Genomic DNA, 22,266 nt, shown 5'->3' with positions numbered 1-22,266 from the left:
GAGAGCCGAAACAGCCACACTTGCAACTCCAAGGCTCTCTGTTTTGGGCCACAGCATTCTGTTTGAAACCAGAGAAGCCTGCTGGCCAGCAATCCCAGATTGAAGCCGAATGTCTCTGGAGGCTCAGCCTGAGGCCTGCCACCTTGCAGGGCTAGGAGGTTGGCCTTCAGTATGTGGTCACTCTATGGAATTATAATTGTTCTTTCTCCCTGTTCAGACACATGAAAGAAAGTAGATTTTACCCCGAAGTATATCTTGTCCTATCTCACCAATATCCAGTGGGCCATATAGCATATAATCCCAAGTCTTCTCCAAGGAGTCATTTACTAGAGCTACTGAAAACTAAATTTGGGGGGTTTGCTTTGCAAAGAGGCATGGAAATCTTCTAAAATGGCAGAGTCCACAAAATCTTCCCTTCGAACACCTGTGCAGCTGCCAGCAAAGAAGTGCCCAGAAAAAAAAATGCTCCTAGCTTGGTTTCAGGGGAACAATTTCCACAGTGATTTGCATTTTTAAGGTGCTCAAGTTACCTGGTACAAATGAGTCCTAACTATAGACTCATTTTCAAATTTTACATAAATCCTGAACTAGTTAAAAAATCATAAAAACTCTTAAAGAAGCAGTCAGTAGACTGTACGGTGACGGCAGGAAATTAGCTGTATTGTTGAGGAACAGATGGTTTACATTATACAAACCCTTTAGGCTAAACTTGTTTAGGTCTGGCATATTGTAAATTATATTTTAGTAATGAAAGTGAAATGACCTCTGCTTGACCTCAAGTGGGGTTTGTCTGTTTGAACCAATGTAGTGGAAAACTATGAAAGAAAATGAAGTCATAAAGTTTTGGCAGTTCAATTTTGGCTCATTTCAAGTTAAGGGGTTATAAATCTGTTTAGTTTTTGTTTGACAAGTATTTGTCATACAGGGATGTACAAAATGTAAAGAAGTGTAAAATACACATAAGGCATGGTGCCAAAGTAAACCAAGTACAAAGGAAAACTGGAATGAATAGGGTCCCGGGCTCCTATCTCTTTATCACTCCCTCCATTAGTTGAAGGACAAGATGGCCTCGGTTTATTATATGCTGTAAGGCAATTAAGTACCTTAAAACTGAAACAGGCTTTCAGTTTCAATGTTAACATTTTTATTTCTCAAAGTAAACACACATCTGCCTTTAAAAAATTATATAAAATTATTATATAAAATAAAAGTTGATGCAGAAGTTAATACATTGTTCCAAGATGCTTCTTTCTTTAGAAATTTTTGAAAAGCAACAGTATTAGAGTTTAAATGAGCTCTTTACAGAAGGAAAATAAAGGAAAAACATTTTAGATGCGGGTCATTTAGATGTGAGTCAGATGGGAAAATTGTAGTACTTTCTAAACTGCTGATAAAAGAGACCAGGCTGATACTGGTGGCTTTTTTCACCTTAGTGATGACTACTAAGTGGGGATGTGGGAGAACTTTTAGATCTCTTAACTTTAGATATGAAAGCAATGAATTATGAGTAGAGTTTTTAAAAACTGTAATTACCTTGGTGGCTGTAGATGGATTAAGAGGGCTGACTCAGTGGCTTTATCTCTTTCCATCTTTGGAAGTTATACCTTAGGTGACAATACATTTGAAATGACTCCTGGTGAAGCAGCCTACTACTAACCTATTTCCTGCTTACTTTACGGAAGTGATTACCATAGGATATGAGGTGAGGATTTTGTGATGGCCACCAACATTTGTATGCAACACGAAGCCTGCTCTGTCACTTTTTGCCTTGAACATAATGTCATATGATTGCTCTACTTTTGAGTTCAACTTGAAGTAGACACACAGATAAAAAACCGAGCTACATTAGCGTGGAGGGAATCAAGCCCAGGGTGGTTCTCTGGGACAGAAAGGGGGCTTTAACAATAGTAGGTGCTGAAACAGGACCCATATTCATAAGTCAGCTCCAAACCTCCCACTGTGGTCCCTTTCACTCAAGGCCAGTTCATTACCCATGTTCTAATGTCCCAAGACTGACTGCTACCCTCTTTCAAATCTATGCTATTTTTTGAAGCTGATTCTAGCTGGATACAAGTGTCTACAGAAGAATAGCAGATTTACATGGCATTTGTGCTTGCCTCATGATATGGTTTGTCTGTGTCCCCAGTCACATCTCATTTTGAATTCCCACATGTTGTGGGAGGGACCTGGTGGGAGGTAATTGAGTCATGGGGGCAGAGCTTTCCCATGCTGTTCTTGTGATAGTGAATAAGTCTCATGAGATCTGATGGTTCTATAAGGGGGAGTTTCCCTGCACAAGCTCTCTCTTTGCCTGCTGCCATCCATGTAAGATGTGACTTGGTCCCCCTTGCCTTCTGCCATGATTGTGAGGCCTCCCCAGCCATGTGGAACTGTAAGTCCATTAAGTCTCTTTTTCTTCCCAGTCTCAGGTGTCTTTATCAGCAGTGTGAAAATGGACTAATATAATAAATTGGTACCAGTAGACTGGGGCGCTGCTGAAAAGACACCTGAAAATGTGGAAGTGACTTTGGAACTGGGTAACAGGCAGAGGTTGGAACAGTTTGGAGGGCTTAGCAGAAGACAGGAAAATGTGGGAAAGTTTGGAACTCCCTGGAGACTTGTTGAATGGCTTTGACCAAACTGCTGCTAATGATAAGCACAATGAAATCCAGGCAGAGGTGGTCTCAGATGGAGATAAGGAACTTGTTGAAGCAAAGGTGACTCTTGTTATGTTTTAGCAAAGAGACTGGCGGCATTTTTCCCCTGCCCTAGAAATCTGTGGAACTTTGAACTTGAGAGAGATGATTTAGGGTACCTGGTGGAAGAAATTTCTAAGCAGCAAAGCATTCAAGAGGTGATTTGGGTGCTGTTAAAGGCATTCAGTTTTAAAAGGAAAACAGAGCACAAAAGCTTGGAATATTTGCAGCCTGACAATGCCATAGAAAATAAAATCCCATTTTCTGAGGAGAAATTCAAGCTGGCTGCCGAAATTTGCATAGGTAATGAGGAGCCAAATGTTAATCACCAAGACAATGGGGAAAATGTCTCCAGGGTATGTCAGAGGTCTTCACGGCAGCCCCTCCCATCACCCAGAGGTTTAGGAGGAGAAAACCATTTTGTGGGCTAGGCCCAGGGTCCCTCTGCTGTTTGCAGTCTAGGTACTTAGTGCCCTGTGTCCCAGCCACTCCAGCTGTGACTAAAAGGGGTCAAGGTACAGCTTGTGCTGTGGCTTCAGAGGGTGGAAATCCCAAGGCTTGAAAGCTTCCATGAGGTGTTGAGCCTGCGGGTGCACAGAAGTCAAGAATTGAGGTTTGGGAATCTCCACCTAGATTTCAGAGGATGTATGGAAATGCCTGGATGCCCAGGCAGAAGTTTGCTGCAGGGGTGAGGCCCTCATGGAGAACCTCTGCTAGGGCAGTGTAGAAAGGAAATGTGGGGTCAAAGCCCCCATACCAAGTCCCTACTGGGGCACTGCCTAGTGGACCTGTGAGAAGAGGGCCACTGTCTTCCAGACCCCAGAATGGTAGACCCACCAACAGCTTGCACTGTGAGCCTGGAAAAGTCTCAGACACTCAACACCAGCCCATGAAAGCAGCCAGGAGGGGGACTATACCCTGCAAAGCCACCAGGGCAGAGGTGTCTGATGCACTGCTTGCATCAGAGTGACCTGGATGTGAGATATGGAGTCAAAGGAGATCATTTTGGAGCTTTGAGATTTGACTGCCATGCTGGATTTTGGAATTGCATGGGGCCTGTAGCCCCTTTGTTTTGGCCAATTTCTCCCATTTGGAATGGCTGTATTTACCCAATGCCTGTACCCCCATTGTATCTGGGAAGTAACTAACTTGCTTTTGATTTTACAGGCTCATAGGCAGAAGGGACTTGCCTTGTTTGGATGAGACTTCGGACTGTGGACTTTTGAGTTAATGCTGAAATGAGTTGAGACTTTGAGGGACTTTTGGGAGGGCATGATTGGTTTTGAAATATAAGGAAATGAGATTTGAAAGGGACCAGGAGTCGAATGATATGGTTTGGCAGTGTCCCCACCCAAATCTCATCTTGAATTCCCATATGTTGTGGGAGGGACCCAGAGGGAGGTTATTGAATCATGGGGGCAGGTCTTTCCCATGCTGTTCTTGTGATAGTGAGCAAGTCTCATGAGATCTGATGGTTATATAACGGGGAGTTTCCCTGAACAAGCTCTGTCTTTGCCTGCTGCCATCCACATAAAATGTGACTTGGTCCTCCTTGCCTTCCGCCATGATTGTGAGGCCTCCCCAGCCATGTGGAACTGTAAGTCCATTAAACCTCTTTTTCTTTCCATTCTCAGGTATGTCTGCATCAGCAGTGTGAAAACAGACTAATATACCCCATCAGAAGAATGATGAGCAGACCCTGGCCCTGCTGAAATTAGAGGAGTATTTTTGGTAATAGGAGAGCTATCCCAGGTCCTTTTTCTCTTTGGAAGCACAGTTTTCTCTGAGATTATATGTCAAGGTTTTGAAATATAAGTCTTTCTATAGCTTGGACCATATCACCAGTTTCCTTTAGTTTCAATTTAGAGCCAATCATTTAGGATATATTTTAACAGCTGGTTGCCTCAGTCAGTCAACTGATAGTGTATATACAATATACTGAAGAGTGTACATACAGACTACTATATGAGGGACCATGAAAGAACCATGAATAGAGAAGACACAGCTCCTATCCTAGATATCTGTAATCTGAATTTAACAATACCTACCACGTATTAAGTATCTGCCATGTGTGAGACACTGAGATCCTAATAATGGCTATGATTTTTTGAATGCTTATACGTTAGGCTGTAAGTACTTTAGACATATTAGCTCCTTTCATCCTCACACTAACCCCATGAGATTGGCAACTATGACTCATACCTGTTTTACAGATGGAAAAACCAAAGAACAGGTCAGTTAAGTGGTCTCACAGCTGGTAGGTGGTCAAATCAGACACCAGAGCCTGCCTTGCTAATGACCACACTACACTCCCTTCTCTGCTCTCTGACATAAAGTGCGTAATGCATCAACCCATTTAATCCTCGTCACAATCCTGTGAGATTCATATTATGACTGCCCCCGTTTTATGGATAAAGACGTTAAGGCATTCAGTGGTTAAGTAGCTTGCCTAAAGAAGCACAACTATTAAGTGGTGATGCCAAGATTCAAATCCAGGTATGTCTGACACCAAAGTTGCAGAGCTTTCTGGGAAGAGGAGGCAGTTTCCGTCGGATCCTCAAAGGACTCTACATTTTAAAAGTATGAGGACCATTGATGCAAAAGTGAAATGCTCAAGGTGTAAGAGCTCTCTGGTTTTTGAGTTAGACCTCACTCTGTTGATGCTCAGTTGTCTCTACTAGTTGACTGGGATAGATGAACAAAACCTGTCCGTGGCAACCTTCACCTGAATTGGGCTTGAGAGCCCTGGAGAGTATATAAATGTAAGATTTCTTAGTATCTGGACTTGGCTGTTGATATGGATCTGCTTGACTCCAAAACCTATTTTCCTTTCTTGTGCATTTTACTGGTTCTTAGGTAAACAGTGCTAGAATTATAAAACAATTGACTCTACTCATAAATGGAAATGATTACATTTTAAAAGCTTAGAGGCCACAGCCATTTTGTTTTGGGAGGTTATGGACATTTTCAAAGACTACAGCTGAATTAAGTGCCTTCTGGCTTATGCAATCAAATCCTAGAGGCAGTTTCAACCAATATTTTGCCACAGTTGCTCGGAGTTCTGCTACCCTTCTCTGGAAATGATTTAACTTCATAAGCATTTCTTTTCTCTATAACGTAACTTTCTGATAGTTAGCTTGAATGTTTGGTGGTGAGCAGGGTTGATTCTGTGGTGGAGTTACTTTATAATGCCAATGGGAGAGGTTCTGTTCTGCCGGGAAATAGAACAGATGCCAGTAATTTTAATGTCAGCTTGAGCCATCACGTGCTCATAACTTGGGCTCATATATTTCAGTCAGCCTGAAAATCAAGGCAGTAGAGGGAAATAGTAGAGTAGAGCACTGGGCTCTGCACCTGAGCAGACCTGGGTTCAAGTTTTGGCTCTGTCACTTAATAATTGTGTGACTTTGGGCCAACTCTGAGTCTGCCTCAGTTTTCTCACCCTAAAAATCAGACTTAAATTAGTACCTACTTCATAGGATTATTATAAAGATTCTATTGAGATAATGAAGTACTTTAGTCCATTTATGATGCCAATTTATAATATATTCATTTATAGGACTTGTTTTTCCCAGAAGTAGAGTTTTTCTAGACATTGGTTTAAGCTGAGGTTATGTACTGGGCAGCCTTCTAGCCCTCGCTATCAGACCTTCTCCACCCTGATGGATTTTATCTAGGGCAGGAGAATGTATGCTAACAGGATGGACACAAGGAATACAAGAACTGTCGAAAGAGCTACCTCTATAATCTTTGCTGGGATTCTCTTGCCTGTGTCCTCACCCCAGTTAAGGCTGTGCATTGCTGAATCCTATAGCTTCCTCCCCAACCCACAGTATCCTATGTATGCACAGCATTTGCTTCATTAAAAGATCTGTAGTCAAAACACTGCTCAAAGAAATCAGAGATGACACAAACAAATGAAAAAACATTATGTGCTCATAGATAGGAAAAATCAGTATCATTAAAATACAATACCATACTGCCCAAAGCAATTTATAGATTAAATGCTATTCCTATTCAACTATCATTGATATACTTCACAGAAGTAGAGAAAACTATTTTAAAATTGATCTTGAACCAAAAAGCCCAAATAGCCAAGGCAATCCTAAGAAAAAAGAACAAAGCTTGAGGCATCATACTGCCTGACTTCAAACTATACTACAGGGCTACAGTAACCAAAAGAGCATGGTACTGGTGGAGAAACAGACACATAGGCCAAGGGAACATAATAGAGAACTCAGAAATAAGATTGCACACCTCAACCACCTGATCTTTGACAAAGCAAGCAATGGGGACAGGATTCCCTAGTAAAATAAATGGTGCTGGGATAACTGGCTAGCTATATGCAGAAGATTGAAACTGGACCCTTTCCTTACACTATGCACAAAAATTAATTCAAGATGGATTAAAGACCTAAATGTAAAACCCTAGTGGCTCATGCCTGTAATCCCAGCACTTTGGGAGGCCAAGGCAGGTCAACCACTTGAGGTCAGGAGTTTGAGACCAGCCTGGGCAATATGGTGAAACCTCATCTCTGCAAAGAAAGACAAAAATTAGCCAGGAGTGGTGGTGCATGCTTGTAGTCCCAGCTACTCAGGAGGCTGAGGCATGAGAATTGCTTAAATCCAGGAGGTGGAGGTTGCAGTGAGCTGAGATCACACCACTTCACTTCAGCCTGGGTGACAAAGTGAGACTCCATCTTAAAAAAAAAAAAAAAAAGAAAGAAAGAAAAGTAAAACCTGAAATTATAAAAATCCTGGAAGACAACGTAGGCAATACCATTCAGGATATAGGCACAGGCAAGGATTTCATGATGAAGATACCAAAAGCAATCACAACAAGAGCAAAAATTGACAAATGGGATCTAATTAAAGAATTTCTGTACAGCAAAAGAAACTATCAACAGAGTAACAGACAACTTACAGAAGGGAGAAAAATTTTGCAAACTATGCATCCAACAAAAGTCTAATATCCAGCATTTCTAAGGAACTTAAAGAAATTTATAAGAAAAAACAACTGCATAAAAAGGACATGAACAGACACTTTTCAAAAGAAGACATATGTGTGGCCAACAAACATATGAAAAAAAGATCACGCTCACTGATTATTAGAGAAATGCAAATCAAAACCACAATGAGGTACCATCTCACACCAGTCAGAATGGCCATTATTAAAAGGTCAAAAAACAACAGATGCTGGCGAGGTTGCAGAGCAAAAGGAATGCTTATACACTGTTGATGGGAGTGTAAATTAGTTCAGCCATTGTGGGAGAAATAAAAGACCTAAAGACAGAAATACCATCTGACCTAGCAATTTAAATCCTGCGTATATACCCAAAGGAATATAAATCATTCTGTTATAAGGACACATGCACGTGTATGTTCACTGCAGCACTATTCACGACAGCAAAGACATCGAATTAACCTAAATGCCCATCAATGATAGACTGGAGAAAGAAAATGTGGTACATATAATATACTCCATGGAATACTACATCGACACAAAAAAGAATGAGATCATGTCCTTTGCAGGGACATGAATGGAGCTGGAGACCATTATCCTTACTAAAGTAACACAGGAACAGAAAACCAAGTACCGCATGTTCTCACTTCTAAGTGAGGGCTAAATGTTGTTCTCTTAGACACACAGAAGGGAACAACACACCCTGGGGCCTTTAAGAGGGTGGAGCTTGGGAGGAGGAGAGGATCAGGAAAAATAACTAATGAGCACTGGGCTTAATTCCTGGGTGATGAATAATCTTACAACAAACCCCCATGACACAAGCTTACCTAGGTAACAAACCTGCACTTGTACCCCTGAACTTAAAATAAAAGTTAAAAAAAAGATCTGTACTCATCAGTTATAACAACAATAATAGTAATTTCTAACTATTAAGTACCTGTGAGGTGCCAGACACTCTATCTCGAAGTGTAAAAAATATCCCTTTAAGTACTATTCTTATCCTTGATTTATGGATGAGAAAATAAAGGGTTCAGAGAAGTTATTTGCTCAAGATCTTGTGGCCAGTTGACAGCGGAGCCAAGATTTGTCATCATATTTCCTTATCTCTACACTCTTGCTCTTTGAAGTGTATCCGACTACTTTCCAGAAATAAACTAAGAGAAAAGCGTGGCTGGAAAGGTAACTTAGGCCCTGATAGTATGGACTTTTGGGTGGCAGGATTTTGGTGGCAAGAATTTTAAACTTGAAATTGCGCCTTCCAGGTTGGGAAATCATTACACTCAAGGGGGAGCTAGAGCAATGCCGGAGGATGAAATCAGCACAAGAGAATGAGAGAGGAAAAGAATGTCCGAGGATGCTCCCATTAAGGGAATTAAAGAACTAGTGAAGGAAGTGTGGGAAGGAGATATGAGGAAAGCCAAGGAGAAAGAAAAAATATTTCAGGATGGTGGTTAAGAATATCAAAGGCTCCAGAGAAATTAAAGGGGGTGAAGACTTGGCAAAGGTCACTGGATTAAATAACATCACTGGTGATTCCCAAGAGGCCCATGTTAATAGAATGGTGAGCTCAGAAGTGTTGGGAGACAATGGCTTTAAGGAGTGAGTGGAAAAGTTATTGAGGATATTTTAGCATGAAGTGTGGTGATATTTGGTAAGAACAGGGAATTAAAAAGGGTAGCCAGACTCCAGCAGGGCTTTTAGATGGAAGCGTGTTGCTGGCAAAAGGGACAGGGCCAGAGAATGTAATCAAATTTCAATATATTCAGCAACTACTTTGGCTGGAAAGGAGAACGGAGAGATGAATTGTCTGGAAGTGAAAAAGCAGAGAAGCTGGCAAGAGATGAGGGTAAATTGAGAAGTAAAACACAGCCATCAGCTTTGGAAAGCTGGGCCAGTCCTGCTTTCTTTCCCCTGCAATGTTCCTTACATCAGCCAGGAGCTCCAGGAGTTTGACTCATGGGGGTTGTCCAGGCTTGGCTGCATCTCACACCCCTGGCCTGCCTTGACTCTTCCTCGCCCCTATTCTCAGACTCCTCCATCTTTTTTTTCTTTTTTTGACACGAGTCTCACTTTGTTGTCTAGGCTGGAGTGCAGTGGCATGATCTCAGCTCACTGCAGCCTCAACTTCCCAGGCTCAAGTAATCCTCCCATCTGAGCCTCCTGAGTAGCTCCATGTACAGGGGTGCACCATTACGCCTGGCTAATTGTGCGTGTGTGCGTGTGTGTGTCTGTGCGCATTTGTAGAGATGGGATTTCCCCATGTTGCCCAGGCTGGTCTTGAACTCCTGGGCTCAAGCAATCTGTCCACCTTGGTCTCCTCAAATGCTGAGGTTACAGGTGTGAGCAACTGTGCCCACCACTCCGCCACCAGACTCCTCCATCTTTTAACCTCTCTGCCTGCCTAATCTCCATGTAGGTGAGAAGCCAGGAGGCCTGGGCTGAATGGGGCCCATCCTGTTCTTGAAGGGGAGACTCTGCCCCCTCCCTGTTCCCACAGTAGCACATACCACAGCTTCTCTCCCTTACCCAAGCAAGCTTACAGAATGCTGTTTTCGAGTCATACCTGGCAGAGAATGTAGGGGCCAGGGAAGGAGAAGCAAAGGAAAAGAAACAGAGAAGGGAATTTAGAGTTTCCAGGCTCCTCTGAGAAGGTTCAGTTTCTGCAGTACTAAAAGAAGAAAAAGCAATCTCACTCAGATTGTAAAATTTGTAATGCAATATAGAACAATCCTGCTTAGTTTAGGCATCACTACAGTACTCATTAGAGGACTGAATGGCTTCAAATCTTTGGCTAAACAAAATAACAGGAAAATAAACAGTCTTCTCCTTGAGCTCAGTCTACTTCTTCCTCTGAACAGCTGAGAAAATTGAACTGCAAAAGGCTAGATGCCTTCTCAGAGTCACAGAGCAGCTGGCGGGGGATCCAGGGCATCTCCATCTTCCTGACTCTTCGGCGTTAAGGTGCCTCTCTGGTCCACTGGCTTCCTTTGCCCACAGATCAGAAGGAAACTCATGGCTCATCAAAAGCTTTTACTTCAAACTGCATCGTCCTACCTCTCTGGGGACCCAAGCTGGGCCTCGTCAGCCAGTCTCTCGGCAGCTCCCTATTGTCCTCTCTCGAGGGTATCGGTTTCTAATCTCCCACAGGAGCACACTCAGGAGAATTTTAGCAGCTCAGCAAGTGAAGAGAGATGGAAGCAGAGAGTCTGAACCCTGAAGGGCATATTCATTTGGATAAATAAGAACCCTAGAGTCTCTGACTTTTGAATTGGCCAAGCGGAAAAAAGAATAAGGCTAGGGAAGACTGGCTTCTATCCTTCATTCCTTTTTCATCCTCACCTCCAAAGATTCTTTTGATTGTGCTCTGGTGGAGTGTTTGTTTTCAGGACTTTTTTTTCTTTCTTTCTTATGTGTGTCCTTTCCTTTTAGATTTTATAGGTACATGTAATATTTATGTGTCAGTGACCTTGCAAAGCAGTTTTAGAGATTTTCTGTTTACATTTAGGAATTTTCTTTAAGGTCTACAAAGTCCTTTGTGCTTTTTCCAGGAAAGGCACTCAGTAAGAACCAAAACAAACAATTGAATAACTCAAATTTGATCGGGGCCAAGTCCCTTAGAAGGGTCAGAAAAAAAAGTTAGCATTTGTTTTTGTTGTTTCCTTTCCCCTCCCCAACCCATTCAAATATTTAAGCCATTTCTACTTCTCTGGTTCAGGAGTGTTTGTGAACAGTTGAAGGCTAAGCTCTAAGCCTCCTATTGGACAAATCTTGACACTGGGAGATTTAGCAAGGCACACCTCAGAAATGATCCAGAAACTATGAAAACAATGTTTACTTCACCTAGTCTCTGGGAAAACTCATGCCAGTATATTTTACATTTGTCTCTTTGACCATGAAGGATGGGGAACTATTATTGCTCTAGCCAAATTGTACATGTCCCTGGAAGGGCTAGGACTACATCATTCAGTGACTGCCATGCAGGCCCCTTAAAGATTTGTCAGAAGCCAGGAGAATGCCTGTGGTTACTCTGCAGCACAAACTGACCAAATGGGATCACATTCAGTTGCTTTCCTAACCCTCTCTCCTCCTTCCCCACTTGATCTGTTCTGTGAAAAAGTTATCACAGATTCTGCAAGAGCAAGGGCCGGCTCTATTTAGAAAAGGTGAAAAATCCTGTATTCACATTTTATTGCCTCTAATAACTAGCTCTTGGACCTTGCCAAGTTACTTAGTCTGTTTGTGTCTCAACTACCCTGGTTGTACAATAGTAATAATAATACCTGCCTTATATAATAGCTGTGAGGATTAATTGTGATAATGGATGTAAAAGCTCCTGGTATTGTTTTTGACAGTTTGTATTCATCGATATATATATTAGCTTTTTTTCTATTTATGCCACAAAGCTTTCTGGGATCTCTGTTGGACACCATGTGATATAAAACAAAGCTCCACTAAAAATAGAATTAAATTGCAGATTACGGCTAACCCACAAAATTGATAATTTCTAAAAATGAAAATGATTCTTCCAGGGTTCCTGCCCTGGCAATGAGGAGTACATCTTTCCAGGATGGTGGCTACTGCACCAAACTGCTGTCTGCTGTAGCCAAACTGATCTAGGTCTCTCCCCCACCCAGAGTTCTGGTGTTTCTAAGACTTCTCCACATTTACCAACAGAAATGAAAGGGAAAGAGTCTCATGGAACAATTACTCTTGCACTAGAAGCTTGAAGTCATGAGTTAGGTAAAAGTAACTGCCAGGTCAACTAGGTGAATGTGCAGCAATATTAACCCCTGTCCATTTGCTTTCACTACTTTTATAGTAGCACTAAGTAGTAAGGATTAAATGTGATATTATATAAAATGCTATAATATATGTAAATCAGTTAGCTAGAAACTGGGATGTCAAAAGAGTTGAATCCCCACCTCTGCCCATCCTCCGGGCTACTATGTGAACTCTACGGTCTTCAGGATCTGTAGATTTTTTTTTTTTAATGATAAAAATTCACACTCAGCAAGAGAACAGTGGTTTTGCTGAATACAGAATATATACACTGAATATTTAGCATGTAAGGAATTCCAAATCCTATCAATAAATATTACTTTATAATAGCAAAAATATTTTCAAGACTTTTTAAGTAAAAAAAATCTAAACAGTAAAGCAAAAAAAAACAAAAAACAAAAAAAGAGGGCTCTGTATCAGCCCAATTATGCTACTCCATTTATTAGATAAGAGGATTAGTTAATTTCAGTGTGAAGACTTTTTTTTCCTAAAATTTTATTAAAAGTGATGCTTCTCCTTTTTATGAGGGTCAAAAGAATAATACGGTTACTAGTCCACAGGGAAGATAAATATTTGTTGAATGGATGAATGAATGTTCTTATGGAATTGGAATAATTAGAAAAAAACCAGGCTTTTAGATGCAAGAGTCTTAAATTATTTAAATGAAATCTTTTTGCTGAGAGGCCTGGGGTTATGGTGCTGGCTTTCCTGAAAGAAAGACTCTGTTGTGTTTTAGTTCCAAGATGCAGTGCAGGGGCTCCATTTAGGGTAAGGGCCAGTGACCCTGGGTTCCTTGCCAGGACCTTGAGCAACTCAAACGTTGAAAGATGTAGATGAAAAGCAAAAGGGAAGGGGTTGATTTAGCTCAAAGTGGAGAAGGCTAAGGTTAGTTGTCATAAAACAGCATTCAAAGACTATTGGAAGGACAACATTTCTCTTAAAATACACTTAAGCCAAAGAAAAAGGGATGTAAGGCATACAAAGGATTTTTTTTTTAATTGTGGTAAAAAACACAACAAAATTTACTGTCTTAATAATTTTTAAGTATATAGTATAGTGGTTTTAACTATTTGCACATTACGCAACAAAAAGGATTTCTTGACAGTGAAGTTTGTCTGAGTCCTTACGGGCTGGCCAGGATGATTTCTTAGGGATCACCTCTAGCCCAACAACTCTATGACAAGGCAGTGATACGGCTGGCCCAACACTGAAGTAGACATACTGATGAAAGCGTCTTGGGAAAAGATAGAGGTAGACACTTCATCTTTGCATTTGGTTAAATGAACCTTAGCACTTATAAAACTCAGATTCCATATCATTCGATTTCTAAGCTTGGGAGGGTTATAAAATGTTGTTTTAACGTGAAACCCATGGAACAAATGCAGCTCTGTACTGCTAACATTACCTTGGGTTTATATGCATTCAGCATTGACATCTCTACATTTTGACCTCTGACGTGTTTTGGTTGCCTCTGGACTGGTGGTGATGATGACTTCTGGTTATTGCGACAGACGCAAATGAAGAAGAAGAGTAAAGCAATGGCCAGGGGAATGGCAACACTTGGCACGAGTATGTACAAGATTTCCATTTTATTCTTCTCCTTGGAATCCTTTGAATCTGGGTGCAGAAATGAAAAAGAGCCAAAGTTATAATCTTTAAAGTAACATGTATAATATTACATTGCAAAGTTTAAAATGAACCACCTCTTCTATTCTTCTATACACACAAATCCACTGTGAGAAAAAAGGAATCCATTGCTTATTACCATTTGTTTCCATCAAACCTTCAACATAATTTATTGAAGTTTAAAAGTTTAAAGTTCAAATGTTTAAAAACTGCAGAGGGACATTATGAAGACTTTGTATGTGTGTGGGTGCCCCTCTGATGTTGCCTCTCTTTAGTGGCAGACCCGCATTTCTCTAACACCTTAAAAGTTAAACGCCATGTGAATGGACTGTATACATCCAAGAGCCTTAATGTGGACCACAGGACTCTTCTTCCACTGGCTGCCAGCCCAGATCAGCCCCCGCAAGATGGTGTTCTAGAAATCATGACCTTGTCTTGGCTGGTTTGGACTTATGGGGCCAATCCTGCATCTTCCAGAATCAACATTACTAAGGAATCCTAGTCCCAGTGTCCAAAAAGCCACTGGCTTGAGAATATGGGGGCCTGAAGTCAGGGTCAGTTTGATCTTTGATCAGCTGTGTGACCTTAAACAAAACATTCACGTCTCTGGGCCTCATTTTTTTACCTCTGCAAAAGTGAAGTGTCTGTTTTGGTTGGTGTCTATAATTCCTTCCAGCATGGCAGCACTGTATAACCTGACACTTTATTGAAACCCCAGAATTCTTAAATGGTTTCATATGAGCCCAATAATTATGAGTGCTAACACTTTGAAGTATATTTTTGAAATCTTATATCCCATTGCTTGGAAAAGAATATAATATGTGTAGAACATGAGACATACTTTTCTTTTTATCAGTTTGAGCCTGATCATTGAAACCAAATACTTAGGCATATATTGTGGTTAATGAATTATTTGACTGGTAAAACAAACACAGAATTATGGGATAGTAATTAGAGGGGTTACATAATGCCATGCCCTGATAACCAAGATCAGCTATCTTCAAGAAAACTCAAAGTGTGACAACTCAAATTGACACAAAATTCAGAGATTATTATTTACCTTACAAAAGAATTAACCATGCATTCATTCAATTATCCTTCCACTCATTCAGTAAGTCAATAAACAAAAGTTACCACATGCCAGGCACTATTGTAGGTACTAGGAATATAAAATTAAGTATGACATGTCCTCTGCCCTTAAGGAGCTCATCGTCTGGTAAGAAAAATAGAAGAAAGATAATTACATGTCCTGAAAATGCTAAACTGGAAGTATAAAAAGAGTGATGAAAAGGCCCAAAAAGTTCCTTTAAATGATGAGTTACCCTAGTACATGTAAATGAGAATAAACCATATGTAGTTTTTACTCGTACACGCCTTGTTTGGGAACTGTTCGGCAGGTGAGATATGGCATATCAGTTATTTGAAAGGAATACCAAAACCTGGTGTGGGGACTGTGCCCTGTGAGTTAGCTCTCAGAAGAGACTCGAGAGGGGTTAAATCTGGTTACAGAGTAGAATAAAAATAATAAGAATTTTAGGCTGGGTACAGTGGGTCATGCCTGTAATTCCAGCACTTTGGGAGGCCGAGGCAGGCAGATTGCTTGAGCCTAGGAATTGGAGACCAGCCTAGGCACCATGGAGAAACCCCGCCTCTACAAAAAATTTCAAAAATTAGCCAGGCATGGTGGTGAGTGTCTGTAGTCCTGGCTACTTGAGAGGCTGAGGCGGAAGGATTACCTGAGCCCAGAAGGTTGAGGCTGCAGTGAGCTGTGATTGCACCACTGCACTCCAGCCTGAGTGACAGAGTGAGACCGTCTCAAAAAACAAACAAACAAACAAAAACCCAATTTTAATATTTATCAAATATTTTCTACTGGTGCAAAATCATATTAGCTATTATTACTATGGACCAGGTGCTTTTCATAAACTCATTTTATGTCATAGTCAACTCTATAAAGTAGATGACATCCTTATCCTCATTTTTATAGGTGAAGATGCTGGAAGACAGAGTGGTTAAGTAAGTTAGTTGCCCAAGGACATGCAGCTAGTAAGTCAAAAGCTGGGGTTCCATCGTAGGTCTTGCTTTTTGCCCACCATTCTAGCTACTACACTTCACTGCCAATAATTGGAGAATTTTGCCCCTATTTTCTCCTAGTATAGTTCCTCTTGTTTCATGGAGGTAGGAAGGATGAGGGTGATCTGAAAGGAAGAGAATAACACTGAAGCTTTGCCAAATGTGATACTTTTGAAATCCTGCTTTTTTCTTTTTTTTTTTTTTTTTGAGACGGAGTCTTGCTCTGTCCCAAGGCTGGAGTGCAGTGGCACGATCTCGGCTCACTGCAGCCTCTGCCTCCCAGGTTCAAGCAATTCACTTGCCTTTCGCCTGCCTCAGCGCCCTGAGTAGCTGGGACTCCAGGCGCGCACCACCATGCCCAGTTAATTTTTGTATTTTTAGTAGAGATGGGGTTTCACCATGTTGGCCAGGATGGTCTCTATCTCTTGACCTCGTGATCCGCCTGCCACGGCCTCCCAAAGTGCTGGGATTACAGAAAATCCCTGCTTTATACACTGTTACAGGTAAATATGTATCCCAGGCATCACTGGAGGCCATTCTAGTCAGTGCTAGGTGCACCAGTAATGATTGTGTCTACATGCCTATAGATAGAAAGGAATCACTTGAGTAGAAGACTGTCTGCCACAGGGTACGGAGACAGAAACCTCTGAATAAAGTCTTTTTCATTATCTACGTGACCTTCAGTAGGCCCTTAACCACTCCAAGCAAGCTCATCTGTAAAATGGGAATAATACCTACTTCACAGAATTGCTGTAGGCAACAAATCTATTCTAGTACCAGTTACCACTCAATGTTTACCCTTTACCCTTAGACTAGAGGGGGATTCACAGATAAAAGTTTTGTGCTGGAAGTCTTGGGCTAAATAATCTTAAACAAGAAACAACCTCTCTGATCTCCATTTCCTCATTGATTCAATGGAATGAATAAGATTGGTAGTCAAGAATAACCGTATCTGCTCTACCAATCTTATTTGGTTCACGTGAGAATCAAATGAGATAATGTTCATGAAAGAACCTTGGATCATTGAAAATTGCCATAAATTGTTGGATGTTATGGCTATTATTAACATTATAAACCATTTTCAAATTTCTCAGTACCCTAAGGGAGTAAAGTCTCCGTTGTTATTCTTGGTTTCTCAGTGAAATCATTTTGAGGGTAATGATTGCAAAAGCAATGAGGCTAATTTAGTACTAATGCAATGCTAGTCATTTTTCCAGGCCAGATTTTTAGCAACAAGAGAAAGTAGGGCCTCACCTGTCTGGCAAATAAAGGAGTCTATTCTGTTTTCATGCCCTATCAGATTATTCACGGAAGATCTTCTATTGTAAATGGAAGGTCTTCTATTGTAAACGGGGACCTGGGACAAATCCCCCTGTAGGTCTGCAGGAGAACAAACTTCAAGAAGCTGAATCCTTTAAACAGTCAAGCTTGGCTCCTTCTGATTACACTGAGGATATGCTAACAAGCAGAGGGGCCAAATGTCTTTTTGCCAAGTGAAATAATTAAGGAGAACAATACATGGTCATGTTGGAAGTGACAGAAACACATTCGGGCCCATTGTAAGTCTTCCATACAAAGTACTTCCTTCCCTATGCAGCTCACTGCATTTGGCCAGAAGGTGATTCAGTCTCTGCTGGCTCTGAAAACCTTACATAAAAATATTCTGCAGAACAATGATCCTTCCAAATGAAAAATTAGAAAACTAATATCTGCCTAGGTCCTTTTTGATGTCCTAGCATTTGTATTACTCATTTTAACCTGGCAGGCATGTTGGTGTTATCTTGATTTTACACATAGAGAAATTAAGACTGAGAAAGGAAAAATAACTTGTCAAAGCTACAAAGTAGCAGAGTCTGGGTTGGAATGCAAGCCTGTCTACCTTCAGTGCTTCTAGTAAATTATATTACTAATCAAAATTACCCTAAACCATTATACGTAATTGTTTTTCATTATTCTCCTTAAGAGTCCGAAGTTTTCTTTCAATGAAGACTAATATCTGGTGGGGATCATACTATTTTAAGAAAATCACTTTGGAACAATGGACATTATTCTTACTAGGTCATTTTAAAGGGTAACGGACACCTCCAATGCATTGCAGAGAAAACTGACTGAAAATTAGAATGTTGAAGATTTTTAATACTTCGGAATAACTGTTTAAAAATTAAATGCACATATTAGTTACATCAAGTTAAATACTTGAGATTTTTTAAACCAACGACTTAGGGCAGATCACATGATTAATTTCCTTTTAAAAATCAACAATTTGGTATCACAGTTCACATCTGACATTCCTATTTTATTTTTACAATGATATTCAATACTTTGATTAGTAATTAAATATAATGGAGAAAATACTCCTTTCTTATCCTGAAGCTTAAAGCAAAGTAATCATGATTTCTTATTAAAGAGGTACTTTTAATAAAGTGAAACATCATCTGGGATATTACTTTGAATTAAAACAAGAAAAGGCTCTGGTTTTAAATATGGCAAAACTGGGAAGAAATCTTACAGAACCTTAGAATTCAAGGGAAATTAAACTAGTTTAAAATACCACCTTGACTGAAAAAAATTTAAAAACATAGAAAACAAACAGGAATCACTACCGATTTATTATTTGAAAACTATAAAATAAGCAGGTTGGTAGCAGATAGGGGCCTGCATCAGTGATTTAGGCATATATGCCTGGAAGCCGAGAGAGAGAGGTAATTAGGCCTTCAGTTGGCAGGTTGGGCCCAGGCATTCACTCTCTTGACTTGATGATGGAAATACTAAGTAGATGATCTATTGCCTTATGTATTCTCAAATGAATTCTTAAAAAAAAAAAATGCTGAATAGGCCATATACATTGATTAAAATTTTCCCCTGCAGAAAAGGTTTTAACTACAATAAGTTAGGGAGAGTAACTCATTTGTAAGCATTTGGGAAAAATCTTAGTAACTGGTATCCACACAAGTTCACTAAAATTTCTATAAACTCTCAGGGCCTCAGTTTCCTCCTCTATAAAAGAATTGGGGGGGCTAATCTTTTTTAATAATTAAAAAATGTTTAATTATAAAAAAAACCCGTAAAATTTACCATCTTAACCATTTTTAATTTTACATTTCAGTAATGTTAAGTATATTCTTGCTGTGCAACCAATCTCCAGAACTTTTCCATGCTGCAAAACTAAAACTCTATGCTCATTGAATAACTCCCCATTTCCTCTCTTCCCCCAGCCCTGACAACCACCATGGTACTTTCTGTTTCTATGATTTTGACTATTTTAGGTACCGCATATAAGTGAATCACACAGTATCTATCTTTCTGTAACTGGTGTATTTTACTTAGCCTAATGTCCTCTAGGTTCATGATGCTGTAACATGCGACAGGATTTCCTTCTTTTTATGACTGAACAATATTCCATTGTATGCATATACCATGTTCTCTTTATCCATTCCTCCACTGATGGACATTGGGGTTGCTTCCGCCTTGTGGCTATCATGAATAATGCTGCAGTGAACATGGGTGAACAAATATTTTGAGACCCCGACTCCAATTCTTTTGGATTAAGTACTCAGAAATGGGATTGCTGGATCAGATGGTAATTCTATTTTTAATGTTTTTGGGAACCTCCACACTGTTTTCCATAGCAGCTGCACCATTTTACATTCCTACCAACCGATCACACCGGTTCCAATTTCTTCACACTTGCTATTTTTTTTAATAGTGGCATTTTATTGGGTGTGAAATGGTATCTCACTGGGGTTTTGATTTGCATTTCTCTAATTATTAGTGATATTGAACATCTTTTCAAATGCTTATTGGCCATTTGTATATCTTCTTTGGAGGACTGTCTATTCAAGTCCTTTGCCTACTTTTTAATCCGGCCAATCTTTAAGTGACAAAATTCTATAGGTTGTATAAAATTAAATCTTTTTCATTTTGATGAGATTATTAGTAATAGACCAAGCACATTTAAACTTTAGCAAAACATTTGATGAAATGACTTGAGTGACTCATGACATTCTTATGGACCAGATGAAGGGTCGAATAATAATATCATCAGATGGATTTGTAATTCATCATCTGCCTTTATTTAATAATGTTAATCAGTCAATCAACATCAAATTGTAAAGGGCTCTGCTTGAGGAATCCTGCCTGCTAAACATTATCGTTGATATGTTTATCAAACTTGAAATGGTTAGAATCTAGGAACGATACCTAATGGTTTAATTATGGAATAAAATTTTAGAGGATCATACTCAACAGGCTAATATAATGAATCCAAACCAGAAGTGGTAATTTTAAAAATAAATATTATAAGTTGCTTTTAGGTTAAAGACCTTGTTTATAAAATCCATGATTAGACTAATCTACTAAACAATTGTTGATGTAACCAAACCCCCCAAACAAACAAAAGATTACTAATAAGTTTTACTGAAGATTTAAAAGCTCAGATGAACCCAGCAACAGCACGATGCAATTGCTCAAAAAATTTCATATATGGCACTTATAAGCAACATAATAGTATTCATTGGCAATACTGGGTAATGATCAAGAACGTCGTGGTCCTCTTCTACCTCCTCTGGTTAAAAAGCACTGAAAGGTGTCTTCTCAGAGCCACATTTTTAAGAAGGGCTCTAAAGGAGCAGGAAACACCTAGAGGAGAAGAATGGGGAAGGAAATGTAGGAAGATCCATGTGATCTTTAGGCCAAAGAGAAAATCAAATGAAGGATGTTATATATGTCTTCAAATTTGTGTAAGAAATTATCCAGAAGTTAAAAATTTGAATCTAGTCCATAGACTTGTTCTTTATTAGGGTTTTTAAAAAATTTGAATCAGTGGCCAACATCTTTAAAAAATCAGATTTTGTATACGAGTTTTGGTTTCTAGCTTACAAAGGCAGAACTTTTGAGCAGTTGGAATCATTCCATAATCACTTTGGAGTGGAAGGATTTCTCTGTCTCTGGAGATGTCTGGCAATGTTCAAGTAGAGGCTAGATGATTTCTATGGTTGCTCCCAAGGTTTTCTGACTTTATAAATTGAGTTGAACTTATTTAGGCCCTTACTGAACTTTTTTTTTTTTTTTTTTTGAGACGGAGTCTCGCTCTGTTGCCCAGGCTGGAGTGCAGTGGTGTGATCTCAGCTTGCTGAAACCTCCCCTCCTGGGTTCAAGCAATTCTTCTGCCTCAGCCTCCCGAGTAGCTGGGATTACAGGCACCCGCTACCAAGCCCAGCTAATTTTTTTTTTTTGTATTTTTAGGAGAGACGGGGTTTCACCATGTTGGCCAGGCTGGTTTTGAACTCCTGACCTCAAATGATCTGCCCACCTTGGCCTCCCAAAGTGCTAGGATTACAGGCATGAGCCACCAAGCCCAAGCCCATTTCTTTCTTAAAACAATTCATTTAAAGCTGATTCTTATGAAGTGACTTAAAGTCAATGATGACATTTCCCCTGAGTATCCTCAGCCCATCAGATCCAGTCTCAGTCCTTTCTGACCAGCTCCTTGCTGAGGTCAACCTCTACTGATAGTATCAATGGATACCCTTGATCTGTGGCTTCTAGTTAGGTTGAATCTATGGGAGTCATTTGCAGGAGATGAAAGGCAGGAGAAGAGTATGTGTTGAAACCCTTGTTCCTCTGGCTTCCCCCTTGCTGGGTTGCTGAGTTTTGACTGTATCCCTCTACCAATGACCACAGTGTGTGCTGGACAGCCCTCTCTTCAGCCTCAGCTATATTCTACAAGGTAAGGTAACTGATCTAGGATGTAATACCTCCCATTCCTGTTAGCCCCAGGTCTCGCACCTTTCCCTGTTGGTTTCTCCTAATTCTGCCTATACCTTCCTAAATAATTACATTATAACATTCCCCTTAGTTAGTCTGTTGGCTTGTGCCATATGTTTCCTGCCAGAAGCTTAACCAAAAAAACACTTTGTTACAAAGCCAGTGGCAACAATCATTGTGGTGTTATATCAGATTTCTGTCACCAAAGGTTAAGATACCAACAAGCACTTCTTACTGGCATAGTGGTGAGCCCAAAGAGTTCAGAGGTTTCAGAAGCTTATTGCTAGAGCAGCTTACACACTGGGTAAATGACTTAATATATACTAGGAACAACAACAAAAAAACCTTTGAGAGAAAATTATTT

General features: G+C 40.1%; 1 protein-coding gene across 1 annotated transcript in view; it reads right to left on the bottom strand.

The window, feature by feature from the left end:
- The window catches only part of ROR1 (receptor tyrosine kinase like orphan receptor 1), a 411,106-nt gene that overhangs the window by 7,825 nt on the left and 381,015 nt on the right, over positions 1-22,266 (bottom strand). Inside the window, exon 8 of the mRNA XM_025362735.1 lies at positions 13,843-14,054. Within this exon, the coding sequence (XP_025218520.1) occupies positions 13,843-14,054 (212 nt within the window). The remainder of the gene's footprint in view (positions 1-13,842; positions 14,055-22,266) is intronic.

This window comes from Theropithecus gelada, chromosome 1 (genome assembly GCF_003255815.1).
Source record: "Theropithecus gelada isolate Dixy chromosome 1, Tgel_1.0, whole genome shotgun sequence".
In the NCBI taxonomy this organism is placed as follows: domain Eukaryota; kingdom Metazoa; phylum Chordata; class Mammalia; order Primates; family Cercopithecidae; genus Theropithecus; species Theropithecus gelada.
This window is presented reverse-complemented; position numbering and strand designations above follow the sequence as displayed.